The sequence below is a fragment of the Adiantum capillus-veneris genome, chromosome 19 (genome assembly GCF_014529385.1).
Source record: "Adiantum capillus-veneris isolate H3 chromosome 19, ASM1452938v2, whole genome shotgun sequence".
Taxonomy (NCBI): domain Eukaryota; kingdom Viridiplantae; phylum Streptophyta; class Polypodiopsida; order Polypodiales; family Pteridaceae; genus Adiantum; species Adiantum capillus-veneris.
The window spans coordinates 101,638,486-101,664,124 of record NC_140949.1 but is presented as its reverse complement, the minus strand read 5'-3'; the positions used below and the strand labels follow the sequence as shown (position 1 = coordinate 101,664,124).

The following is a 25,639-nucleotide window of genomic DNA, read 5'->3' as shown; positions in this document are numbered from 1 at the left end:
GTTAATGTAAATCTACATATGTCCTTGTTTAGCAATGCATCTTATATAATGCAGCCTAATGTTCTCCTCTGCATAACCGTTCTATAAAACGAGAACAATCCTTTATCCCTAACATTTTCTTCCTCAGATATGTTTTGTACCGAGTTCTACGAATCGACAACCAAGACTCCTTGCTCCCTTCGACCGTGACAACACATAACTCTCTCTCTCTCTCTCTCTAGGTTCTATGAGAAATCATAAGAGAGTAATAAATACACATTGAATTCTTTTTTAAAAGTTCGTTGTTGCCGTGAGATTGAACCATTTTATCCAATTCTTTTTTTAAAATTTACCAATACACTTTGTACTTGTTTACTTTAGTGCTAGATGTTTGATGTCAATCTGCGTATGTTGTTTTACAAATGTTCTATAGCAATGCTCACTTTTGCTATAGATGTTCTATCGCAATGCCGCCCACCAAGCAAGGCACGAGGGAAGCTCATTCATAGCTTGATGGATGTGGACGAGATACTTGATACAAAAGCAATCAATTAGCTAGCGCGAGCTCCTTGTCGAGAGCGGGGAGGCGCAGCGATGGAGAGGGCTCTGCTTGCGAATTATACCCACCATCCCTTCCGCAGTAGCCCTTCTTGCTCACTCCCGCTTCGTCTCACTGCTCTGTCCTCCTCTCTTCCACCTACCCACAGCCCATCACGGCTGCGTCTTTTTCTTACCTCTCGCTTCCCTCCACGTAGTAACTTTCGCTCTCGCTTTCTGGCATCCTTACCGTTTCTACCCTTCCCTCTTATTCCGAGATGTCCAAAGCATAGCCATTTACCAATTGCCTGTATTTCGAGCTCTGCATTTACTTCAGGCGCTGGTGGTGGTGGCGTTGGTCCTGGCGGTGGCTCTGGTGGTGGTGGGGGTGGCCAAGGAGGTGGAGACGGTTTTGTAGCTCATGGGACTGGTACCCAATCTCTCAATCCTGAATCCGATGACATCTCAGTCGCAAATTCTGTTGAAGATCATATATTCCTGGATGTTGGGGTATGTTGTCATTAGCTTTGCTGAATAGTAAATTTGAAAACGCGTTTTCCATGATATCTAACACATACTTTCACCCTTTTTTTTTTTTTGGGTGAAAACACACACACATACACACGCATACACTTACTTTTGTGGTGAAACTAAAGTTGCATTCACTAAAGGAGCTGAGTAAGAAAGTATGAGGGTAAAGTCCTATAATTGTTGCCACGACAAAAAGCCTGTTGAAGTGTGGTGCTTGTATGACAAAACAGCCCTAAGCGCTTATAAGTGTATTGAAGCAAGAGAGTACTACTATTCTGATAACGGCAGATTCAATTGCCCAAAAATTTTGAAGTGTTTTCTAAAATGCCAACGAGGGAATTGATAACATAGCATATGAGATATTGTCTTAGCACATTGGTGGCAAAAGCAACATAAAGGGGAAGCAATTCGTCAAATTTCATAATCAATTGCCATGCTTTGAGATCCATAGCAAAGGAATGAGCAAGTGATATGCATTGGAAGCAGTAAGAGCATGTAAACCAAAAAAGAAACAGCTCGGGCGATCAACTCACAAATCCTGCAAACTCTCCATAATCTCAAGCAGAGGGATTTGTTGAAAAGATGTAAGAAGCTGATGCATTTCCAAATGCCATTTTGGAGTTGCATGAAAAAAGGAACTATACCTTCGGCATAAACCACATCGTCAACATCACATTACCAATCACGTGGAGATTATATGATTTTCTTAAATATGCCAAAGCTAATGGTGGTAGAAAGACTTTGCTTCAATGTATACATAGAGAGTGCAATGAATTGCCTATATGTGGCTATTTTGGAGACCAATGGAGATAGCGCAATTTTTGTTGGCAAGTCAAAATCAAAGAGGTGGCATGTGGACAATCAGATATATGTGTCACTAGGAGGTGTATTTTTCTTGTTTCCTTCTTTAAATATGTCACGTGCAACGGAAAAATGGTGACAAGATCTAGACTTTACACTTCCACAAATCTTTACTTCTTTCCTTGCTTGAATGTGTGCTAATTAACACGAATGATGGTTTTAATTAGAGGAGAAGAAGAAGGAGAGAGAGAGAGAGAGAGAGAGAGAGAGAGAGAGAGAGAGAGAGACGATGGGGTCCCAACCAACCCTCTCAAGGCCTCTGCCCCCCCCCCCCCCCCCCCCCCCCCCCCCACATTGTTGTCGATGTGGTATTTGCTTTTGATTGCGTAAATGGAATGTACACACATGCAATACCTCAAATGCAGACTCTACTGACTCGAGTGGGGAATGTCGTCACACTAACTCTTTAAAATGAAGCACCTTTGGGGCTGATTTAATGCACCTTTGGATCCGTCTTGATGAGGGGATATCACCGGACATCACATGACAAATCACATTCAAATTCATTTCAAATCTCAGACCATGATTAATCGGCAACGTATTTAGTAGTCGCATCTAGATCCAGTCGAGACCTCACAGATGCCCGATTAACTAATCCTTATTGGAATCATGTCTATAGAGATTTATGAGACCGAAATGCTGCAGTCATTTCATCTTTCAGTTCGTGCACTCAAACAAGTCAACTACAAATCAATCATTTTCATTTTCGGGAATTCCAGTTCATACAGTCATGCAACTGAATACTGTCAGCCCAGTAGTATCCTTGAAACCCAAAGGGACATTAGTGACTCTATTCCAAAATCGGGGTAATCTGTTGACAAAGGAGAGGAGTGACTCCCCTATTGTGCAAGCCCGCTGCACTAGATTCACCCATGCTGAAATCGGGGTTCTATGGGAGTAGACTATGCTAAATCCTCCACTTCGGGTTGCTCATCTGGCACCCCATCATCGAGCACATCATGTAAGGTGCAGTGGAAGTGAATGTTGAACTTTGCTTAAGATGAGTGCTCCGAACTGTGCTGAAGGATTCCTTTTACTTAGGGAAGGGACAACCTTCCGTTCCTTTAGTGAGCGAGTGCAAATGATCACAAACAAAGTGAATGAAGGTGCTGAGAGGAGAGAGAGAGAGAGAGAGAGAGAGAGAGAGAGAGAGAGAGAGAGAGAAGATTACGAGAGAGAGAGAGAGAGAGAGAGAGAGAGAGAGAGAGAGAGAGAGAAGATTACGACATTAGACGGTTGTCAAACCCTCCTCCAAGGGCCCCCCTCTCTATGGCGAGAGAGGTCTATGCTATTGATTGCACAAATCTGGTACAATGGTCTAGATGTAATGGACTTGCCGACGATGTCGACGATAATGACGACGACGACGAGACGGGCGGAAATCTGAAAACACTAGGGGCTGAAATCTGCAAATTTGCTAACTGCTGAATTTTGACACTGTGTCGGCGACGACGGCGATAGCGACGACGATGCGTTGAAAACGCAGATGCTGAAATTTGCGGACAGCCGGCTGAATCTGGAAACGCTGGCTGATTTAACGGTGCGGTGAGGATTTGCTGCGGGTAGATGAGATATGTGAAGCTAGGGGCTGGTTCTGTGGAGTCTAAGTGTTGAAAACTGAAAACACTGACGCTAGGGGCTGATCTGTCTCGCCGGGAATCTGCAAAACGCTAGAGCAATCTTCAAAAACGCTAGGCGTGAATCTCGAATCTGCTAACGCCAAGGTTGATCTGGTGCTGTTCAAAACGCTAGGGTGAATTGTAGCAAAAAATGCTGGTCTTGATCTGCTGTTGGTTGGAAACACTAGGTCACCTTCCGGTCTTGGTGAGAAGGTGCAATGTAAGTTGGTGGACTTCTGTTGCCTCTTTTGCCAGAAAGTGCTAGGGCTAGGTTTTCCTTATATATTGTCTTGGTAAAATTGCCCTACCCAGTTTCCCAACAAAGTCACTTATTAATAGTAAGTGAAAAACGGATAAAATAGGGAAAATGTGTTCTGTGCCTTGAAAAATGCTCATGATGGGTACTGACTGTCATGCTGATGATCATGCTGTGTGCAACTAGAGGATATGCAACTACTCTAAGTGCCTGGACATGCACGGCCTGCACACAGGCTCACAAGGGTGCTAGAACACTTTGTAAGCTGACCTGAAACCTGGACATGAAGTAGCTTGTCCACATGCACATAGGGTTGGATGTGCGTGTGACATCCCCTCCCTTTCAAAGTGAGGTATTGGTACCGAGCTGTATGGCGTCGAGGGAGAGCGTCGACAACGTCTGGAATCCAGGGAAGGACTTGTCGCCGGCCCACTTTGATGCGTGGGTCGTGTGGTACTTCAACTTCATGAAGGTCTGCAATGCTTACTTCCTTGAGCCGCGCCGAAAGCGACACAAAGTGATCTGTTGTGGCTTCAATGCTCCAACTTCGGCTATGGTCGTGGATCTACCTTCTTCAAGAATCTCCGAGGAGGAAAACTCTTGAAACCACTTCCAACACAAAATCATGAACATACCCATTCCATGTAGAGTGACTATGCTTCCTAAATGACTGTGCATGCAATGCAGATAAACAAAGTGGCGGAGTGCCAAACCGTTCACCAAACACAGGCAACAAGTAAGATCGAATCTTGACCTTTCGACCTTAACCTATCAACTGTGGCAAATCACAATGAAAATGCCGATGCTTGATGGACAATCTTTCTTGTGCTCTTTCTAAGACTGTGTCTTGCCAAGGAAGAGATATGGAATGTGAATTCCTTGAATGCAAACTTTTTTTCTTTTGGAGAGAAATCTGCATACATCCGTTCTCATCCATGAGTGAATCATGTGCATCGTACAATACGGCATGCGTGTGAAAAGGGAACACGTAAAGACGGTGACTAAAATACAAGAAACTGTCACGAATGAAACACTCGAACAATATGTGTTGACTAATCATGCGAACACACAATCCTTCTTGAGTGGGTTCTTTGGACCGTGACTCGAGAGCCAAGATCGGTTCTGCGTGATTGATCGTACGTGCAACGAGGTTAGCTTCACTAGAAAAATCATCATTGAAACCATCATCCTTGTAAACAATCACATCTTTATCATGCAAAACATGTGTGTCGTGCTTTGGAGAAGGAAAGACTGAGAGAGTCTCCTTCTCCTTTTTCTTTTCAGGCTTCGCCTGCACATTAGAAATGAGAGGTAAAGAATGAACAACCTCCTCACCACAAATGATGACGAGAGAGTCACTTTTGGCATTTAGAGTGAGAGTATTGTCTGCCCAATTATTGAGAGGGTTATGCTCACGAAACCATCTAATGCCCAAAATCATATCACATCTTGATAGAGGAGACACTAAAAATTTTCTGCGGAAGAACGCTTGTTGAACAATGAATAACAACGACCTTCTTTAGAATAAATGACTTGCCTGCACATTAGAAATGAGAGGTAAAGAATGAACAACCTCCTCACCACAAATGATGACGAGAGAGTCACTTTTGGCATTTAGAGTGAGAGTATTGTCTGCCCAATTAATGAGAGGGTTATGCTCACGAAACCATCTAATGCCCAAAATCATATCACATCTTGATAGAGGAGACACTAAAAATTTTCTGCGGAAGAACGCTTGTTGAACAATGAATAACAACGACCTTCTTTAGAATAAATGACTTGTTCTTCTGCCGTTGGGTGAGCTTAGGTTTAGCCAGTGTGTTAGCTTTATCCTTAGATTCATTTTGAGAGTTCTTTTATGAAGGATTAGAGAAAGATTGGCTAGAAGAGTTATCGTTCGTACCATTCTTACCGTTCTGTGGGTTCTGAGAAGTCTGAGAGATAGTGCGAGAATACTTGTTCTCCTTAGGCTTTCCTTTGTTGTGCTTCATCTCTTGTGCGAGAGCTATCGCTACCGCCTTGTTGAGATCGATTGGATCAAGTACTTCGACATCAAACTTAATATACTCGTCCAATCCATAAAGGAATGTCTCTTTGTGCTCATCATGCGATTTGTGTAATTGGGTGCCGAGCACATGATTAGAGAAAGACATAACGGGCATACCATTTTGCTTGAGACCACGCCAATCGTCTTTCAATCGTGCTACGTACTGAGGTGGCATAAACTGTACCTTGAGCTTGTCTTGGAAGTCGGCCCAATTGAAGGAAAGGGGCACGTCTTCTTCGACTTCCTCTAGGTGCGCGGTCAACTATGCCTCTTGCCATGCGTGATACCAATGAATGGCATCACCGGCAAGGTACATGGCTGCCGTCAAAACCTTGCTATTTTCTGTTTTCTTAGTTGTTGCAAAGTAAGCATTAAATTGATGCAACCAAGAATGAGTAATAGTAGCATCCATCTTATCGTCATACTTACTGAACGTCAACTTCTCAGTGACGGGGTTGTTGGAGTCCGAATCTCTGCTTGTGCTACTTGATGAACTACCAACATCTTTGACCGGCTCGGGCTTCGAGGTGAGTACTTGGAGAACCAACTCTTGCATGCGTTGGTCTCTCTGCGCCTCACACTCTAACTACAAGGCCGCTCGTGCTCGCGCTCACGCTGCAAGGCTAACCATCTTTCTTCGCGCTTGCGATCCAAGATTGCCTTTCTTTCCTCGGCCACCAAGCGTGCTTCACGCTCGCGATCCAAGGTGGCGCGTTGCGCCTCTTGTTGCAACATCATGTTAGGTGCAGTGGAATGAATGTTTGAACGTTGCTCAAGATGAGTGCTCCGAACTGTGCTCAAGGGTTCCTTTTACTTACGGAAGGGAGAGCCTTCCGTTCCTTTAGTGAGAGAGTGCAATGGACACAAACAAAGTGAATGAACACTGTGAATGAAAGTACATGAGACTGAGAGATAGAGAGAGAAGAGAATACGACACCAGAGATGTTGTCAAACCCTCCTCCGAAGGCCCCACTCTCTATGGCGAGAGTAGTCTACTTATGATTGCACAGATCTCTACAATGCTTGGACTTGCCGACGATGTCGATGACGATGAGGACGACGACGAGACGGGCTGAAATCTGCAAATCTTTATCTGCTGAATTCTGACTCTATGTCGGAGACGATGTCGATGGCGATGATGCGACGACGACGCGCTGAAAACGCAGATGCTGAAATCTGCGTTTTCCGGGCTGAAACTGTAACCCTTGCAGAAACTGATCGTGCGGTGAGGAACTGTTGCGGGAAGGTGAGATCTGCGAGGTTCGGGACTTCTTTAGCGATGCCCAAAGGCTGAAAAGTGAAAACGCTGATGCTTCTTGGTGTTCCGTCGCGGTGAATCTGCAAAACGCCGGGGCTGATCTGCAAACCAAAAACGCTAGGGGTGAAAACTGTTTTGCTGTCGCCGGATGTCCTGCAAATGCAAAACGCTAGGCTGATCTGCTGTGTCGTGTTGACGCCGAGCTGATCTGCTTTGCACAAATCGCCAAGGCTGGTCTTGTAGATGAAAAACGCTAGATGTGTATTACCATTAGGGTGGGGTGTACAAAGAACCTTTCCAAGCTAGAAGTGATTTGGGGCCAAGCATTTTTTACACATTCAAGGAATCTATAATTTCAACCCATACCGTGCACTTATGACGAATCAAACTTTGATAACCTGGTGTGGGTGTCCATGGCATTACACGTGTCCCAAAATACAATGGGGATCGTTCCAAAAGCATCTGCTTAAATCGTGGCTGTGAGCATAAGACCTCATAAGGTGTAATTTCTGTAGGATCCTTTGGATTTTTCCGTAGACCTTTAAATATCATTCTTAGATTCAAGAGATGAGTGCTTACTTTCCTGTGCTATAAGTTAATGTGCGCTCTTGTTACTTCATGTGATGAAGTGATGAATTATATGAACTTGTGCGAGCAGATAGGATTCATAATGGAGTCGTATCATCGTAGTGGGAATATGATAGGTCTCACTTTATAGAGTTTCTCTTGTATTGTGTGCACAAGACAGCTTTGGAAGTCTCACATGCTTTTGCATGATCTGCATATTTGTAATCCCCCCATTGTCTAGCTTAGAAGGCTTATTTTAAGCCTGGTGGAATTATATTAAAAAATAACGGAACATTCTTAAATACAACTCACATTACTGAACATTGGAACTGTAATTGTGTTTTAGTGCATATTGCCCATTTATTGTCTTCAAAGTTCTACCGTTAAGCCGATGAAAAATAAGATTAAGAAAATGGCACGGAAGAAAATTATAGTTCCTGTGTCATTATTTAGGACGATGCACAGATTGGCTGATAGCAAAAGCTGAACGATTTTTTGCTGAGAAACCAAAAAACTTTCTGGATGACTTGACATAGCGTTATTGTATATATCATGCATGGTTCCTTGCTCTTTGATACTTGCTTGGAAGTTTTGATATGATTCGGATAGTTTACCAATCAACTTAGTGTATACCACATCATATGCAGGTTATCTCTTGTTTAAAGCGCAACTTGCAACATTATTTATCTGCCTTAACTAATGCAAGGGTTTTTTCTGATGCTAAGGTTCTGAGAGATATGTTAATGTGCCTATACTGATTCGTAGCGGTAGCATTTTTTCAGGGAATGTCTTGTGGTGGCTGTGCATCTTCAGTAAAGAAGATTTTGGAATCACAGGTAGGTTTTGTTCTGGGTGGACCCATGCTTTTGAACTGAGTTGGATAAACTTTCTGGCAGTCTGTGAGATATTTTAGTTAAATGATGGTGCTTGAAATCACTTGAATTTTGAAAATTTTGTTGTGAAAGCTCAGAAAATAGATGCTTTTACTGTTATTATTTTCTTTAGCTCGTATTGAGACTCCCTATGAGTGCTTGCTGTTTGTTTTCAAACTGCCTATCATATTGGCATTATCTTAGTAGTCAGTCTAACCACTGTCTACGTTAAATTTGAACATACAAGTTGCAACTGTAAGAGGCCCAATTTTGTGTATGAGATAATTGTTTGTATGAGTTTAGACCCTTAACATGTAAACGGCAAGCTCATGAAGCCTAAGTGTGTCTTGAAGTTTGTCTTTTTTCCTCCAATCTCGGCATTGAAGAAAAGTAGCTCTGCTTATGTCAATATCTGGACCTCTTTATTGGGGATTGCCCTTATCCTGATTTTTGGCTTTTGAGCAAATTTTTGCAATCAGGCTGCGGCTGATGGGGCAAGTCTTGTACATGTGTGAGGTAGTTCTTGGATCACCTAGATTGGTTGTTTGAATGGGCCTTTAGGATCCTGATGTCAGCTCCATAAGCACAACATCGACAGGCTAAAGTAGGCTTAATTAACAATGGCAATTTAAGTATGTGCTTTGGGGCCTCACTCTGGCATGCCAAGTCTTTGGAAGCAGAGCACAAGTCCTCTGCCGGTTGTACCTTTTGTCAAGCAATATAAAAGAAACACCAGAAGGGGCGCCAGGGTTTTGGGGTGAGTGACCTGGGAGTAGAACTCCCCCACTCTGTCTCTCGCGTGGATTCTCTCTCTCTCTCTCTCTCTCTCTCTCTCTCTCTCTCTCTCTCCAGTTCAATTGTTTTGACGTGCTAAAAGTCCGTTCCAGTGTGTTCTTTTCAGTTGGCACGTGGTGCCGTCATGTTACACAAAAGAGCTAAGCATTCTCTTTTGTACACATAGGATGTAAAAAGCAACTAAATGGTGGTTAAAAAGCTGGCATTAAAGAGGGAGAGAGTGAAAATCCACTACTAAATAAGATAAATCTCTCCAACATCACCAAGACTAAGAGGTGATTTTATTGTTTGCTAGTGCTGTTCTTCTTTGGCCCCTGCTTTTTGTCTACATTCCTGTGTATTAAAGTTAGCCATCACACCCAGACCATGCTGATCTGTAAAGGGGTGTCTCAATGCACTAAAATCACATACCTAGGCAATCTCACCCAACTTGGGAAATATTGGTGCACTAGATTCATATACTTCACAAATCACGATGCAACACAGATGATCATAGATGCAATCACAAGACAAACTCCCCCATGAATTGAAACCTGGGCCATGAGTTATTCAAAGGCCATATATACAACCAAACGCTCCCTAGACGGCAGCCTGCGTCGCTTGGAGGTTTCTATTTGCAACTAAATGCTCCCCAAACCACAATTTGGGTCGTTTAGAGGATTGAATATAATTAGATGCTCCCCAGACCGTAGCTTGTGTCATTCAGAGATTTCCAAACAACATTGAAACTAGCGGCAAACCAGAATCAAGCAAACTCAATCGGGACCAGACAAGTCAAAACAGGTTCAAACAAGATTTGAATTTTGATTGAGGTTTTGAATACTATTCATGGTTACTGTTTGGGCTTTGTTTTAACCATATATATATATATATATATATATATATATATATATATATATATATATATATATATATATATATATATATATATATATAGATAGATAGATAGATAGATAGATAGATAGATATGTATGTATGTATGTATGTATATATACAAGTGTTTCTTCTGATTGGTTTTCCATTTCCCATGCTTGTAACTCCATGTTCGTCCATCTTGCTACCTGCTGTCTGCACAAAAAGCACCACCAACAGAAATGAAGCACAACAAAGGTAAGCCTAAGTGGAAGAGGAAGTCACCTTCTAGTACTCCGCGGAACCAACAGAATCAACGGTGATAACAATGGTAAGAAAAACGCTAACTCTTCTTCTTCTCAATCTTCCACTACACATAAAGCTGAGAACTCTTCACCTAACTGTGATAATAAAGCAAAGGCTAAAACACAGGCAACCGTTGTGTTGACTCCTGATGAAAAATCTACTAAAGAAACAATTGGAGAATGGTCAAAGCTTTAAGAAAGAACCGCTTATGGAAAAGAAGGAAGATGTTTTAAGTGTCACACTAAAGGTCACATGAGAAGAGATTGTCTTATGGAATGACCTAAGAAAGAACCCACATCTTCTGTTAGTGTCATGCATGAGCAAAGTAGTGCGCCCCAAGTGATGATCCTGATGAGTCTCGCGTTAAGTGTTATGGTCATGTAAATGGTCAGGGCATTGTGATCTTGTTTGATTCTTGCAGTGTGCATGATGCGATTAGTGATTCTCTTGTGAAGAGGGCACACTTAGAACCTATTTTAGCAATTTCCATTGCGGTTACTAGATTCGCTCCTGGTATGGACTCTTCAATCATGCATGAATGTGCAAGTCTCTGTCCAACAAGTATCTTTTTCGTCGCAAGTTTGTTGTCTCTCAGCTTGTTGGATGTGATATGATTTTAAACATTAAGTGGTTTCGTAATCTTGATCCACAAGTCAATTGGAAAGATAATACGCTCTCTCTCTCTCTCTCTCTCTCAAGAGTGCCTCTTTCGTGGTCATTCGTGGTGAGCAGGCATTTCGTCTTTGCCACTCATGTGTAGGCTAATCGCGAGCTGCATAGGGAAGCTCAAGCAGTGTTCATTTATGCCACTCCAATGGCTAAGGATCTCAAGACTACAAAATGACACTCATGTTTGTTTAAGAAGTATAACTATTTATTCTTGCACGATGATCTTCCACCACAATTCCCTCTCGAGCGTCCGAAGGACAATCGCATCGAACTCATGGAAGGAGTGTAGCCGGTCATCAAGGCTCCCCATCGCTCGAACCATCTGCTACAGGTCTTTCAGGCATTGTGTGATCACAGATTGGTTATCAATGCCAAAAAGAGGGAGTTTTTCTCGCTGGAAACACTTTTTGGGACACATCGTCTTAGCAGCATGAGTACAGATGGACCGGGCCAAGATTGAGACTATCCGCGATTGGTCAGACTTGAAGAATGTTCATGAAGTTAGAAGCTTCTTGGGCTTGTGGTCTTACTACTGGCGGTTCATTCGGAAGTTTGCAGAGGTAGCTTCCCCTTTGTACATATTGACTCAGAAAGGAGTCTCTGTCTGGTGGGGACCGACAGAGGTGACTGCTTTTTAGACACTTATGAAAAACTGACTACTGGACCACTGTTGGCTTTGCCAGACTTGCAAAAGCCATTCGAACTTTATTGTGATGTTTGTGGTTGTAGTCTGGGAGTGGTCTTAATGCAAGAAGGCCATGTGATTGCTTATGAAAGCAGATTGTTTTCAAGGTCAGAATTGATAGCACGGATTTATGAGAAAGAGCTATTGGCAGTGATTCATGCTTTTACTTAGGAAGCTTCTCAAGCAATTTCCTCATTACGTTTGTAGGGTCTCTTTTTGACTCAAGCACCTTACCCCCCGTGCATAGGAAGCTTCTCCAGCACCTTCCTCATTAAGTATGACAAGTACCTCAAGTACTTTAGTCATCAAGCATGACAAGCACCTTAGGTAGAGTTCCCACCTCAAGCTCAGTCCTAGCTTGCCTAAGGTCAAAGACAAGTTTAGGTCGCGTTCCCACCTCAAGCTCAGTCCTAGCTTGCCTAAGGTCAAAGGTAAGTGTAGGTCGAGTTCCTACCTCAAGCTTAGCCCTAGCTTGCCTAAGGTCAAAGGACTTTTAACACTAACCATTGGAGGTCTTTAATAAAGCTAACCCTAAGGTCTTTTAAGCTCCATTAGTTAACCTTGCTCTTTGACAGACCATCTCTCATTTGGGCCCCTTTTACCATTGGCTCCATGTTGAGATAGATCCGTAAGCACATGTCTATATTCTAACCCTCCCGGTTATTATCCCACATTAAATGATCAATTTAATATGAGAAAATCATTTGGGTTGGTTAGATATTAGATTTAATGACAGAAGCGGTGGGAGTTTTATGTTAAAGCAACACGGACATCACTTCCGTGAAGCTATCCCCTTACTCTTCCCTTCGAAATTGCAAAACAAACTTGAAAGAATACAAATTTGGAAAGATCAATGCATATACTCTTTAGGAAGATCTTTGCTTTAGTGTGGTCGATGAACTGCAAACATAGAACTTTAGAGTGCACCAATTTATCATCGTAAACTTCTTTTGAGTGTTTATACAAGAGTCGATGTTTGATTGTGTAAGAGTAGAACCTTTCAATGAACGATAGTATAAAAGTAAAACGCAAAGTTCTTAAGAGTCGATATGTTCGTGTAGTGAGAATTGCTTGTGCAAGGGAGTATGAATGCTTAATAAAATCTTCGTGAGATGGAATTTAATCTTACCTCTACTACTGTGGAGAGGATTACGCACATAGCTATGAGAGGCTTAGAGATTTGGATTATTGTCAAGAGGGAAGGGAGGGAATGACCTTATGGGGAATCCTCTTTTTCAAATAACTTCTTTTGATTATGTTAATTTAACCTTCAAAACTTGAACTTTCTCTTGAGAAAATTAAGTAGTAATCTAATTTGTATTACTAAACAAAACCTTGCAATATACAATCAACATAGAAGTTATGTCTTCCTCCTAAGCAAAAAGAATTGTTTATGAAAATGTGAAAGCTTACGCATGAATTTAAGTAAGCATGAAAGTAAATCTCTTTCAAGAATGAGTAGTAACAAGATAACCCTTACCTTAGTGTGTAAATCGTAGGGTCTTCTTCTTGCTTTGGAAGAGTAACGACGAAGTGTGTTGATGTAGTCGACTCTTTCCTGCTTCACTTCGCTGGAAGACCACCGATTTTGCTATTGGAAGAATGAAAGGTTAAGAAGATTTAAGTTATGGAAAGCTTGAAGGTTAGGAGAGAGAAGATGGAGAGGGTAATGATAATTTTGATTATGGTTATGGACATGGCTTCTCTTGGAGAGAGAGGTGTGTGTAGGAGGTGTGTGTGAAAGAGGATAGCTTTGGCTTTCACAAACTCACTTTTAATAAGCTTGCACTTTAAAAAATGAGAAGAGAAGTGTCGAACAAGTAGAAAAGGCTTTCTTTTTAGCTTAATTTGATAGGACCCGTAACTTATCTTAATAAGTTACTTTTTGATATCTTGATAGCTTTTCTTCATTTTCAAAACTTTCTTCAACAAGTTACTTTTTCAACAAGTGGCTTATTCAACAAACTGCTTTTTTTTCTTAATATAAAACTAATTTTCCATGTATTGGTTATATCCACGTTCCATGGTGTAAATCGAAAGGGTTTCGTGAGTAACTACGGTGTTTGACTATAGCTCAAATTTAGTCGATCGATTTTCTAAAAGTCGATAGCTTAGATATGTCGGTTAAGAGTAAGGGTTAGGAGGAGGACCTTACACACTCTTCAACAAAAAGAAAGAGCGGTCGTCAGCTTGAAACATATAAGAAAGGTGGTAAATTTTCATCCGCAAGTTACATTTTCAACTTTTAGGTAATGCTAATTTAGCCTTTGCTAGCTGACTCATCTATATAAGGCGCAATGTTTTCATTTCTTACAGTATTCTTGCCTATGTCGTTCACTTTTCTTTCCATCTCCTTGTCAAAATTTCTTAGATTTGTCTCTTTGCTCATTACCATACTCTGGATCGGTGACAAGAGTTAGTTTTATTTGTGACTATTCCTCATCACCAGTAGATATGTGAATCTGGAAGGAGAGATTTTTGTGGAGCGTTATGGGTGTCTGCTTTTCTTTCACTTGGGAATTTCAGCCGCACAGACCAAATGGTAGACGTTTCGTGGCGTAACAAAAGTGATACTTTGGGATCGGGAACACTTTTGCAACAATGTTCGTCTGACAATGGTTATTGAAGCTATTGGTTTGGATCCTCGATATTATTTTGTGTTGAGGTCAATGCATTGAAAGTTTTCTGAACGAGTCTTTTGCTTGTTCAATTTCTTCATCGTTGAAAGATGTATCTTTACCAACACTTTTGTTTACCACTTACGAGGGTTCTTAAACTTCTCACCTTATACTAGAGAGATCAATGTAACAATTTCACTGCGAATTCTTCCTATGGATGACAGTCCTAATATGTGCTCTACTTGTGATAATTGTTTTTGTGATCATGTAATTGAGGATTTGACCAAACTGTAAACGTATGTTCTCTTCCTTTTTGTATCTTCGTTTTTGGTAAGATAAATGTAGGGGTGATATTTTTTTTCTTGTTATTATCCTTTTATAAATCCTTAAATCTATCAAATTTCTTGTGCTTAATGATTGTAAGAATTAAACAGAAGATATTCGCTTCAGTGACTTCTTATGAGTTCTTTGTAACATTCTTTTACTGATTGCTTCAATTGAGTAAGACTGTACGTATAAAGACTACTTTACTTGAGCAATAAGAATTGTAGGCAATTTATAGATTAAGTACTTAATTATTGACTTCATCAAGATCTTAGCAGTCAAGTGGATGACAAAGGATTAAAGACAAGGACCAATATCTTATTATACGATGGACTTGATAAAAGATACAAACAAGGTAGATTTTTTAGAAGTCAATAAGCCGATTCATCACATGATCACAAAAGCAACTATCTCAAGCGGGACACATATTAAGCCCTTCATCCATAGGAAGATTTCGTTGTGAAATTGTTGCACTTATCTCTCTAGTATGATGTGAGAAGTTAAAGTGCCTTCTAAGAGGTAAACCAAAGTGAGGGTAAAGACATATCTTTCAATCAGGAAGGACTTGTGTAAGCAAAAAAACTCGTTCAGAAAACCCCTGATGCATTGACCTCATCACGCAGTAATATCGAGGACCCAAACCCATAGCTTCAATAACCATTGCTAAGCGAACATTGTTGCAAAAGTGCTCCTGACCCCAAAGTGTCACTTTTGTTACGCCACAAAACGTTCACCATTTGGTGCGTGTGACTGAAAGTTCCAACTGAGGAAAAAACAGACGCCCATAATGCTCCACAAAATCTCTCCTTACGAATTCTCTTGTTTGCTGTAGATGAGGAATGGCCTTAGATAAAACTAGCTCTTATTAACGATTCATAAAGTAAAATAATGAGCAAAGAGACAAACCTACAAGAAATTTTGACAAGGAGCTGGAAAGAAAAGTGAAAGGCAAAGGCAAGAATACTATAAGAAACGAAAATATTACGCAATATATAGATGAGCCAGCTAGCGAAGGTTTAATTACCGTTACCTATAAGTTAAAAGTGTAACTTGCGGATGAAGATTTATTACCTTTCTTATTTGTTTCGAGTTGAGGACAACTCTTTCTTTTTGTTGAGGAGTTTATAAGGTCCTTCTCCTAACCCTTACTCTTGACCGACATATTTAAGTCATCGATTTTTAGAAAAATGATCGAGTAAATTTGGGTTATAGTCAATCACCTTAGTTACTCACCAGACACTTTCGGTTTACATCATGGGAACATTTATATATCCAATGCATGGAAAATTAGTTTAATCTAAAGAAAAAAAAGTAGTTTGTTGAATAAGCCACTCGTTGAAAAAGTAGCTTATCGAAAAAGTAACTTGTTAAAGAAGCCACTTGTTGAAAAAGTAGCTTGTTAAAAAAAGCTTTGAAAATGAAAAAAAAGCTATCAAGATATACAGAAGTAACTTATCAAGATAAGTTAAGTACCTTATCAAATTAATCTCAAAAGTAAGCTTTCTCTACTCGTTTAATACTTTTCTTATCTCATTTTTGAAAGTGCAATCTTCTTAAGAGTGAGTTTGTGAAAGTTAAAGCTAATCCTTTTTCACACACACCTCCTACATACACCTCTCTCTTCAAGAAAAGCCATGTCCATAACCATAATCAAATTTATCATTACTCTCTTCATCTTCTCTCTCCTAACTTTTAAGCTTTCCATAGTTTGAATCTTCTTAACCTCTCATTCTTTCAATAGCCAAATTGGTGGTCTTCAAACGAAGTGAAGCGAGAAAGAGCTGGTTACGTCAACACACTTCGTCGTTACTCTTTCAAAGCAAGGAAAAGACCCTACGATATACACACTAAGATAGGGTTATCGTATTAATCCTCATTCTTAAAAGAGATTTACTTTTATGCTTACTTAAATTGATGCTTAAGCTCTCACATTTTCATAAGCAATCTTTTTTACTTAGGAGAACGACATAACTTCTATGTTGGTTGTATATGTGCAAGGTTTTGTTTAATAATGCAAATTAGGTTGATACTTAATTTTCTGAAGAAAAAGTGGAGTTTTGAAGGTTAAATTAACATAATCAAAAGATAGAATTTCACATAAGGTCATTTCCTCCCAATTTCACATAATGTCATTCCCTCCCTTCTCTCTTCTTTTTTTCGAGAAAAAGATGTTTCTATTAGTTAATGAAAACTGCCCATAGGGCTACAACCACCTCTGCAAGAGAGGGCTACAACAAGCATGATGGGGAGACTCTCCCAATGAAAAAACAGTATATATACAATAGGGCTAAATCAAGAGATGGGAGGAGGGAAAAGCCACACAGGTGGACGGTAGTGCTATCGGAGCACCCCCTGGACTATGGTGTAGAAAGGCCCAGGGCGCCAGAGTCGAAGGAAAGCCTCGCGGCGCTCCCGCATGCGGTCGGAGCTGCCCTGTAGTCTCTCAAGCGTCCTCTGAGAGTATGGATCAGCTCTAGCCAAAAGTCACGAACAGTCTCTGCTGGTGGCACAGGGCGAGCCTCAAAGATGCGGAAACAACGGGCCCGCCAAATGAACCAAAGTGTCAGGCCACTGATGAGCTCCCAACACTCCTCTCTCTCACTGCACCACTCCAGTGGATCTGTAGCAGGTTGAAGTGTAGGTCGCCCCCCTTGTATCACTATTATCCTGCTGGTGGAAGATAGCTCAAACTGAAGTGTCGGGCCCGTGAGGGTGGACCAAGCTGCTGCCCCCCAAGTGTATTGTTGAGCCGTGGAGAGGGAAGGCATCAGCCGAAGAACTCGTAGCCATACCCACTGGGCCGAGGGACAGTCCCAAAGACAGTGACGCTGTCTCTCCCCCAAATGGTCACAAGCTGCACATGTGGCCGAGAGACCACTATGCACAAGCCAGCTCCCTACTGCTGTGGCTCTATGTGCGACCAGCCACTGAAACAAGGTGACTCGCCTCGACTGTCTGGAGTCCCACAGCCTCTGCCAAAAAGCTGCCAAGAACTCGACTGTGAGGCCCTCCTCCTGCCAATGACGTGCTGCAGCGGGGCGGGCCTCTCTGTGTGCTGCAAGTATATGCCGTCCAAGCCGAACAGTGTACTGAAAGAAGGGGACTCCTGGGCGGTTTGCAGAAGAGAAGGGGTCCCTCCATAGCCACTCACCAGCATCCCACTGTACTCGTGCCAGTGGACAGCACTCCCAAGCCCATAGCCTCCAGTGTCCTGTCTCAAGAGCTGCTGGGTCAGGGTCTAAGACGCAAGTCCTCCCACAGATGCCCACAACTCGGATCGTCTGGAAACAGCACTCTGCTACCTGCGGGGCCTCTACTGTAACTCGCTGTAAGCGTCCCCCACCCTGAAGCTCGAAGAACAGGGCTGGGACAGTCTCTGAGCAAGCCCTGACTGAAATGAGAACCTCCAGTCGTGTGAAGGCTCCCATCCACCGGGGTGCTACTGGCTCGAGAGGCGTGAGCCACTCAGCTGGAACTGACTCTGAGATGTCCTGACATATGCTCTGCACCCCTCTCATGCCCTGTAGCTGGACAGCCTGCACGTCCTCCGACAAACCTGTGAACTCTAGCCAGTCACCTAGAGAGCGCGCTGGACGAGCTGCCATGGGACCCCAAGAAACATGAGGCTGACTCCCAACGAAGTGTCCTCTCTGAGTGCTAACCATGGGGTTCCAGACGAGGGGCTGCCGTAGGCGCTCCTCCGTGCATGTCGGCGGTCTCTGCTCTAGGCCACGCTGTAAGAGCTCCCAAGATCGAAGCAAACTCACAGGAAATCGGTTCTCCAGTCTCCTGCTCAAACCAACTCGGCGCAGCTCTGTAAAGATCCATCTGGTCGAAGGTTGCCAAGGGCCTCCTGACTGAGGCACCCTGGCACGAAGCCTCTGCAGCAAGAACTCCTTCCAGGGCTCCTCGCCTGGAAGAAGTCCTCTGACGACGAACTTCCCAAGAAGGGCTCTGCTGTGCTGTGCTGGATCAATGATCCCAAGCCCTCCGTGAGAACAAGGAAGTGTGATGACCGACCAAGCCACCTTGGCTCGGGCAATCTGAGTGTCGCGACCTGACCAAAGGAAGTTCCTGATCAGCCTCTCTACCTGGCTGATACAAGAACTCGAGAAGATCCAGCAAGAAGTGATGTACCACATAGTCGCCAACAACACGTGGTTGGCAACTACTACTTTACCAGCCAGCGAGAGTCGTGCTGAGCTCCAATGTAACAGCTTTCTCTTGATGGACAGGAGAAGAGGAGCAATCTGCTGCTCGGGGGACAAGTCCAAACCAACCTGACAACCCAAGTACCGAACTGCAGTCCCTGGAGGAATCCACCTGAAACCCTCTCCCGGCATCCAATCTGGCACAGGAGCACTGCCAACCGAGAACGCCACTGTCTTTCTCCAGTTGATCAGTGCGCCCGATGCACAGCAGAAGGTGTCCAAAGCCTGCTCACATCTGTGTAAATTGGCCTCCTGGCCCTCTTAAGTACAAGGCCGAATCGTCGGCAAACTCAACGTCCAGAAGCTCATCTCCCCGTATAGGGAGTGCTAAGCCCCTCAGACCAACTTGCTATGACACCAAAAATCTGCTCATTGCCTCCGCATAAAACAGAAAGAGAAAGGGGGCAAAAGGACAACCCTGTCTGACCAATCGTGTGAGCATGAAGCGGTCACCTCTACCGCGTGCCAAAAGCACCTCACTCTGAGCCTGTCTGTACAAAGCTGACACCCCTCTGATCCAAGCATCTGAGAAGCCCATCCTGCGTAGCGTGCCCTCTAAAAAGTCCCAGTCAACTCTATCGTATGCCTTCTCAAAATCGAGAAGAAGAATCACAAGGTCCTCCCCACGGAGTCGTGCCAGGGCAGAAGCCTCCCAGAAGGTGAAGATGTTGTCAAGGATACTGCGTTTCTTGACAAAACCTGTCTGAGTCCCATGTATAAGGCTCTCCAAAAGTGGTTGAATCCTCAAACTCAGAGCCTTGGCAAGAATTTTGTAGGCTGAGTTTAGGATGGTGATGGGGCGCCACTGTCGAATCTCATCCAAGGAGCCACCCTCCTTTGGAATGAGGTAAATGAGGCCCTCACTCATGCTATCCGGCATCACTCCTGTGAGCAGAATGTACTAAAAGGCACTACACAGATCTGGGCCAAGTAGGTCCCAGTACTCCAAGAAGAAACTGGGAGTCAGCCCATCCTCACTTGGACAGCTACCACGAGGGAGGGCCCTAAGAGCTGTGTGCAGCTCCTCAAGCTGAGGAGGTATCTCTAGCCTCTGGCGCATCTCCTCAGTCACAAGACAAGGCATCTGTGCCCAAACCTGCTCCCTGCATGCATCCTGTCTCTCTGACTGGGGCTCAGCCGACAGTAACTCACGGTAAAAGTCAGTAGCAACTGCACGCATATCCTCGGGCTCACAAACAACTGACCCATCTAGTCTCCTCAACTGATTGACCTTGGCATGCGAGTGCCGAGGTCCCATTGTCTCAAAAAAAGCACCTGTCACTCTGTCACCCACTTGAGTCCACTGAGATGCCTGTCGGTGAAAGGCAAACTCATGGCGCCTCTCCTCTGTGCAAGCAAGCTCCTGTCGAGCCTGCTGTAACTGCTCCTCCAACCATGGACTGTCTGGATGCTGCTCCTGCATCCTCTGTAGTGAAGCAATGCCTCGTCTGAGACGCTGCTCCTCCTCTCTCGCTGCAGCCTGTCGAGCCAGAGACTCCTGTAGAAAAAAGTGGCTAAGCTGAGCTAGGCCTAAGGCCACTCTGTCTGTTGGTAGAGCCTGGCTGTCCATGCCCTCTGTCCAAAGAGCCTCTACCCTCTCTCTGAGTGCTGAGTCCAACAAGACCCGCTCTGGGATGCGAAGCATCGTGCTCCCACTCCGCTGCCTGTCTGCCACTGTGAGGATCACTGGTGCATGGTCCGAGAAGGATGTCCCTGCGAGGATGCCCACTGAGCCCCCCAAGTCACTGAAGTGGTCACTAGTGTAGAAGCGATCTATCCGCGATAGATTCACTCCTCCCACTCTGCGGTCCGATCTAGAGAAGGCAAGACTCTCTGGAGGCCTCACAAAGCCAGAATGCTGCCATGTATCCTAGACCCTCAAAGTCATACATAACCTCTCCCAAGCTGCTAACTCGACTCCATGCATAGTAGCATGGCTGCCTCCGATCCTGTCAGAAGGGTCCTCCAACATGTTGAAGTCCCCTCCTACACACCAATGGTCAACCTGTGGCAAAGACTCGACAATCTGTGACCAAAACTCTGCACGAGCACTCGCCACATTGGGCCCATAGATGTTCAGGAAGCCCACAAGGCCACCCTGAAGCTGCGTAGTAATCCACTGAGCCCTGCCTGGCACAATAATCCCTCTGCCCACAATGGCTTGCTGCAATGAGTCCGCAATGGTCATACATACCCCACCCTGGATGCCTCCAGGTCCAAAAGCAGCTGACCAAAAGGTATCATACCGTCCACGCAAAATCTGACCACATCGCCGAATGCGGCTCTCAGACAAATGGTGCTCCTGAAGCATAAGGAGATCAATCTCTCCTCCCACAAGGAAATGCTGAAGCTCCTGACGCAATCGGCCCCGCTGTCGCTGAAACTGGGGCCCACCTAGTCCCTGCACGTTCCACGAGACGATCCTCATGGGGAGCGATAGAGAACAGATGCTACCGCAGCAGCAAGACGGGCTATCTTCGAGGCTGGCTTGGATGGGGAGTAATCCGCATCCGAGCGTCCTCTAGATAGGCGAGACTGCAGTGAGTGCCTGGCCCAAGCCCAAGCAGAGCGAGCCGTGCGTAAAGCAACCTCCTCTGTCCAGGAGTCCTCATGAATGTATACATAGCAAGGCAGACTCTGCGTATCAGCAAAAAAGTACACCACAATGTGCCTACATCCTGCTGAGTCTGGGGGTGTCACCGCAAACTTGGCGAGTGGCCACAAAGTCTGCAGCAAATCTGTAACTCCAAGTTCTCCCATGTGGTGAGAGAACTCGAGAACCTGTGTATGCAACCATCCCACCACTGAGTCTAGGGACCACTCTGTCTCGGTCCTCCCACAGAGGGGGAAGGAGAAAGCAACTGCTGAGTCCAAGGCCTATGTTCCCCTAGCGGCGAGGAACAAAGCGTGGACCTTGAAGCAGGCTGCCTCGTGGTCTGCTGCGGAATCGCCGAGGAAGCGAGTGAACCCGTAGTCGAAGAAATCCCAGGGGCGTCGGAGGTCAATGCTCGTGAGACCACGAGGGTAGTTGCAAGGGAAGATGTCTGAATCTGCAGAGGGGGCCGCAATAAGGGCTGACCCTCTCTCGCTAGGCGACTCGTGGCAAAGGCGCTGCCAAGAGATCTCCTAGCCGCCGGCGAGGGACCAGTCCCCTGAGTCGACTGTGGTACTGGAGCAGGAGGAGGGGGAGAAGGAGCTGGGGGGGAGGGGGGGGCGGGGGAGGGGCGGAGGAGAAGAGAAGCGGTGTGGGGCGACAGAGACAGGAGGGCGAGGAGGGGAGTAGGCGGGAGCAGAGGGCGGGGGATGGGATGTGGAGGAGGAGGGGAAATCTGAAGGTGGGGCGGCTGGCGAGGGTGAAGCTGAGGTGGAGGCTGGCGTAGGGGACTCCTTCTGCTCAAGAGGACCAAAGCGGTTCCCCGTGGGAACCCACTGCTACTGAGTAGGCACCTGAGGGCCACTCTGAGTGCCAGGCTGTCGCTGTGGCCCTTGGCGTCGACGGCCACGGCCCTGCTGCCACCCCTCCTCCGCTGGAGCGCCAGGCTCGGAGGATGGCTATGAATCTGTGCGCTGTGCCGCTGGCTGTGGCTGTGGCCCAGCCTTGGCAGGCTGGGGCTGAGGCTGAGGTGCAGGTCGTGGCCTCCTCCGTGGACAGGCCTTCGCTAGGTGGCCCATCTGTCTGCAAATGAAGCACTGGTTCGGGAGACCCGAGTACTCCACACTCTGTCTAAACCAACCCCCACTCACCCGAGGCAGAAGGATGACCTTCGGGAGCGTGTGGGTATCTCTGACCAAAACTCGAACTGAAGGTATGCCAGCCGCCTTGGCAGCTACTGATGCTGCCGTGCAAGGTGTCTCCAGGACAGTCCCGATGGCGGAGCCAATCCTGGAGAGAAGTGGAAGGTACTCCCTCCGTAAACCCGGAAAGCAAACTGAGATGGGGATGTTTGCCTCCTCTACGAGCACATCCGAAGTCGGGTCAAAACCATGTCGCCACCGTCGAAAGTGGACGCGTGATGCTCGGATGGCCAGTGGACTCATAGCTATGACCTTGGAGGCCATCTCGGAAGTCTCAAACTCGATCTGGTAGTACCCCCGTCCGAGAATGTGGACATCCAAGATCTTGCCCACCTCTATGAGAAGGCGGGCCTGCAGAAGGTCTCGCAGCTCTCCTCTGCTAGGACGGGTGCCGAGAACGTTGCAGATGACAGAAGTCGCCTGCAAGCGCTCTACCTCTGTGGCAAGGCTCGCTTGCTCTCTCGGCGAAAGAGCAAGTCGAATGGTGGGCTCAGCGGGGTCGGGCGAGGGGGCTTCAGGCGAGTCCCTCTGAGGCGGAGCTGGAGCCTCCATCTGTGTCTACTGCTGAGTTGAAGAAGCGGACGGTGAAGGAAGTCTGCAACCGAGTACACCGAGCACTCGTCCGAAGAAGAAATGCTGCAGAGCCAGGTGTAGAAGATCTTCGGGAACAGTAAGGACGACGGGGGGGGGGGGGGGGACGGAGAGAGCGGCGAGCGAGAGACAAGAGGCTGTAGGCGGGGTGGGGGAGAAGCGGCCAGGGAGGGGGGAGGGCAGCGGACGGGCTGGAGGGAGGGGGGAAGGTAGCGGAGGGGGGGGGCGGACGGGCGGGGGGCGGCACGGGGCGAGGGCGGCTGGTAGCAGCGCACAAGGGGGGGGGGGGGGGGGGGGGGGGGGGGGGGGGGGGGCGGGTTGGGCTAGGCAGCGCGAGGGTGAGGGAGGCAGCGAGAGGGCGAGGGGGGGCAGCGCGGGTGGCAGGAGGCAGCGCGAAGGGGAGGGGGGGCAGTGCGGGGGCTGGAGGAAGTGCGAGGGCGAGGGGGGGGGGGGGGGGGGGGGGGGGGGGGGGGGGGGGAGGAGGGGTGGGGGGGGGGGGGGGGGGGGGGGGGGAGCGTGCAGCAGTAGCGAGCTGTTTTGTAAATCCTATCACAATGTGATTGAATTTACATACGTATTGGTCAAATTGATGTATATACGGTAGTAGCAGTACACAGGAACCTGTGGTAACACTTCCTATGGCTGAATACAAAGATATACTAAAGAGCCCCTCCCTTCTCTCTTTACAAGTGGAAAACCCGAATCTCTAAGCCTCCCATAGCTATGTGAGTAATCCTTTACACGCTAGCAGAGATGACCTAAATTCCATCTTAAGAAGATTCTATTAAGCATTTATACTCTTTTGCACGAGGATTTCTCACTACACGAATATATCGACTCTTAGGAACTTTGCATTTAACTTTTATACTATCGTTCATTGAAAGGTTCTACTCTTACACAATCAAGCATCCACTCTTGTATAATCACTTAAAAGAAGTTTACGATGGTAAATTGGTGCACTCTAAAGTTCTATGTTTGTAATTTATGCACGACATAAAAGTAAAGAACTTCCTAAAGAGCATATGCATTATTCTTTTTAAGTTTGTATTCTTTTAAGTTTGTTTTACAATTTCGAAGGGGTGAGCAAAGAGATAGCTTCACGAAGTGATAGCCGTGTTGTTTGAACATAAAACTCTCCTCGCTTCCATGGAGATGCTTCATGGATGACAAAGGAGGCAAAGGGATCAAAATGGTGTTCGTCCAGTATGGGGTTAACTTGAAACTTACGTTGAGATAAAACCTTAACTTCAAAGAGACTCGTTGTTTTCTTAAAGTTTTGTTCGAGTAAAGATCAAAATAAAATAAAAATTAAGGGATTATATCTCGAGGAACTTAAAGCTAAATTTAAACTAGGATTAAACCTTTATCGAAAAGATTTGACGTGGATAGCTCTAGCATAACTTGGAAGATTTAAATGGGAACTTTGTCTTACACGTTTGGAAAAGGCCGGCGTAAGTGTTTACCTGTGGGATGTAACTGAGGATCCTTTTTTCGGGCTAGGATTGATAACCGTTGGTTAATGTTTTAAGCTCTGGTTTATTCATTGTCCTAGAAATGGGATTGAATGGGAGTGATATTTCGGCCGGGTGATAGGGGACCCGCGGATGCGTCTGGAAATCAGCTTAGTTAGGATAGGCCTGGTGCCAATGAGAATGGAGGAAGAAAAAATGGATCCAAAGTGGGATCGGAATAAGGGAAGAGGATGTGATTTAATTAAGGAACTCTTCTAATTGTTGGTAAAAAGGAACCTTCGAAAGGCTAGGAACCTAAATAGGGTATTCCGTAATTATTCTCATCAGTCAGACTTTTGTAAAAATTGAAAACTGTGTAAAAGCGCCGCCTCCACATGTGGCGGAGGAGACAAGATACCCGAGTCTTGAGAGGAGGATAGGGATATTCTTGAGAAGTATATGTGATTTCTTGAAAGATTTTTAGATAACTTTAATAATATTAAAGGAAAAAGAAAGTAATATATTCTAGAAAGGAAAAAAAGGTGGGAACTACTGGATAAATGCACACTTGCAAGGGCATGCAACAATTTGTATGCTGTGTTCAAATGCTTGAAATGTATTCTTGGTTCGACATGTTTGGAATACCGTTTTCTAGTATCATAGTACTACCTTGAAAGGGTACATTTACCAAACGGTTCGGTGGGAGGATGGATTTCGGAGGGTTAATATCTTGGTTGGAAAATTGAACTTAGTTTTATATTGTCCATTAAGTTAAGTCAAAACGGAGAAAGAGATTCCGATCTACGGAGCAGGAA

The 25,639-nt window shown here is 45.2% G+C and overlaps 1 protein-coding gene across 1 annotated transcript in view; it reads left to right on the top strand.

Moving 5' to 3' along the window:
• Window positions 1-453: 453 nt before the first annotated feature.
• The window catches only part of PAA1 (P-type ATP-ase 1), a 102,508-nt gene continuing 77,322 nt past the window's right edge, over window positions 454-25,639 (top strand). Inside the window, exons 1-2 of the mRNA XM_086491024.1 lie at window positions 454-1,026; window positions 8,438-8,491. Coding sequence (XP_086347150.1) covers window positions 574-1,026; window positions 8,438-8,491 — 507 coding nt within the window. The 5' untranslated portion in view covers window positions 454-573. The remainder of the gene's footprint in view (window positions 1,027-8,437; window positions 8,492-25,639) is intronic.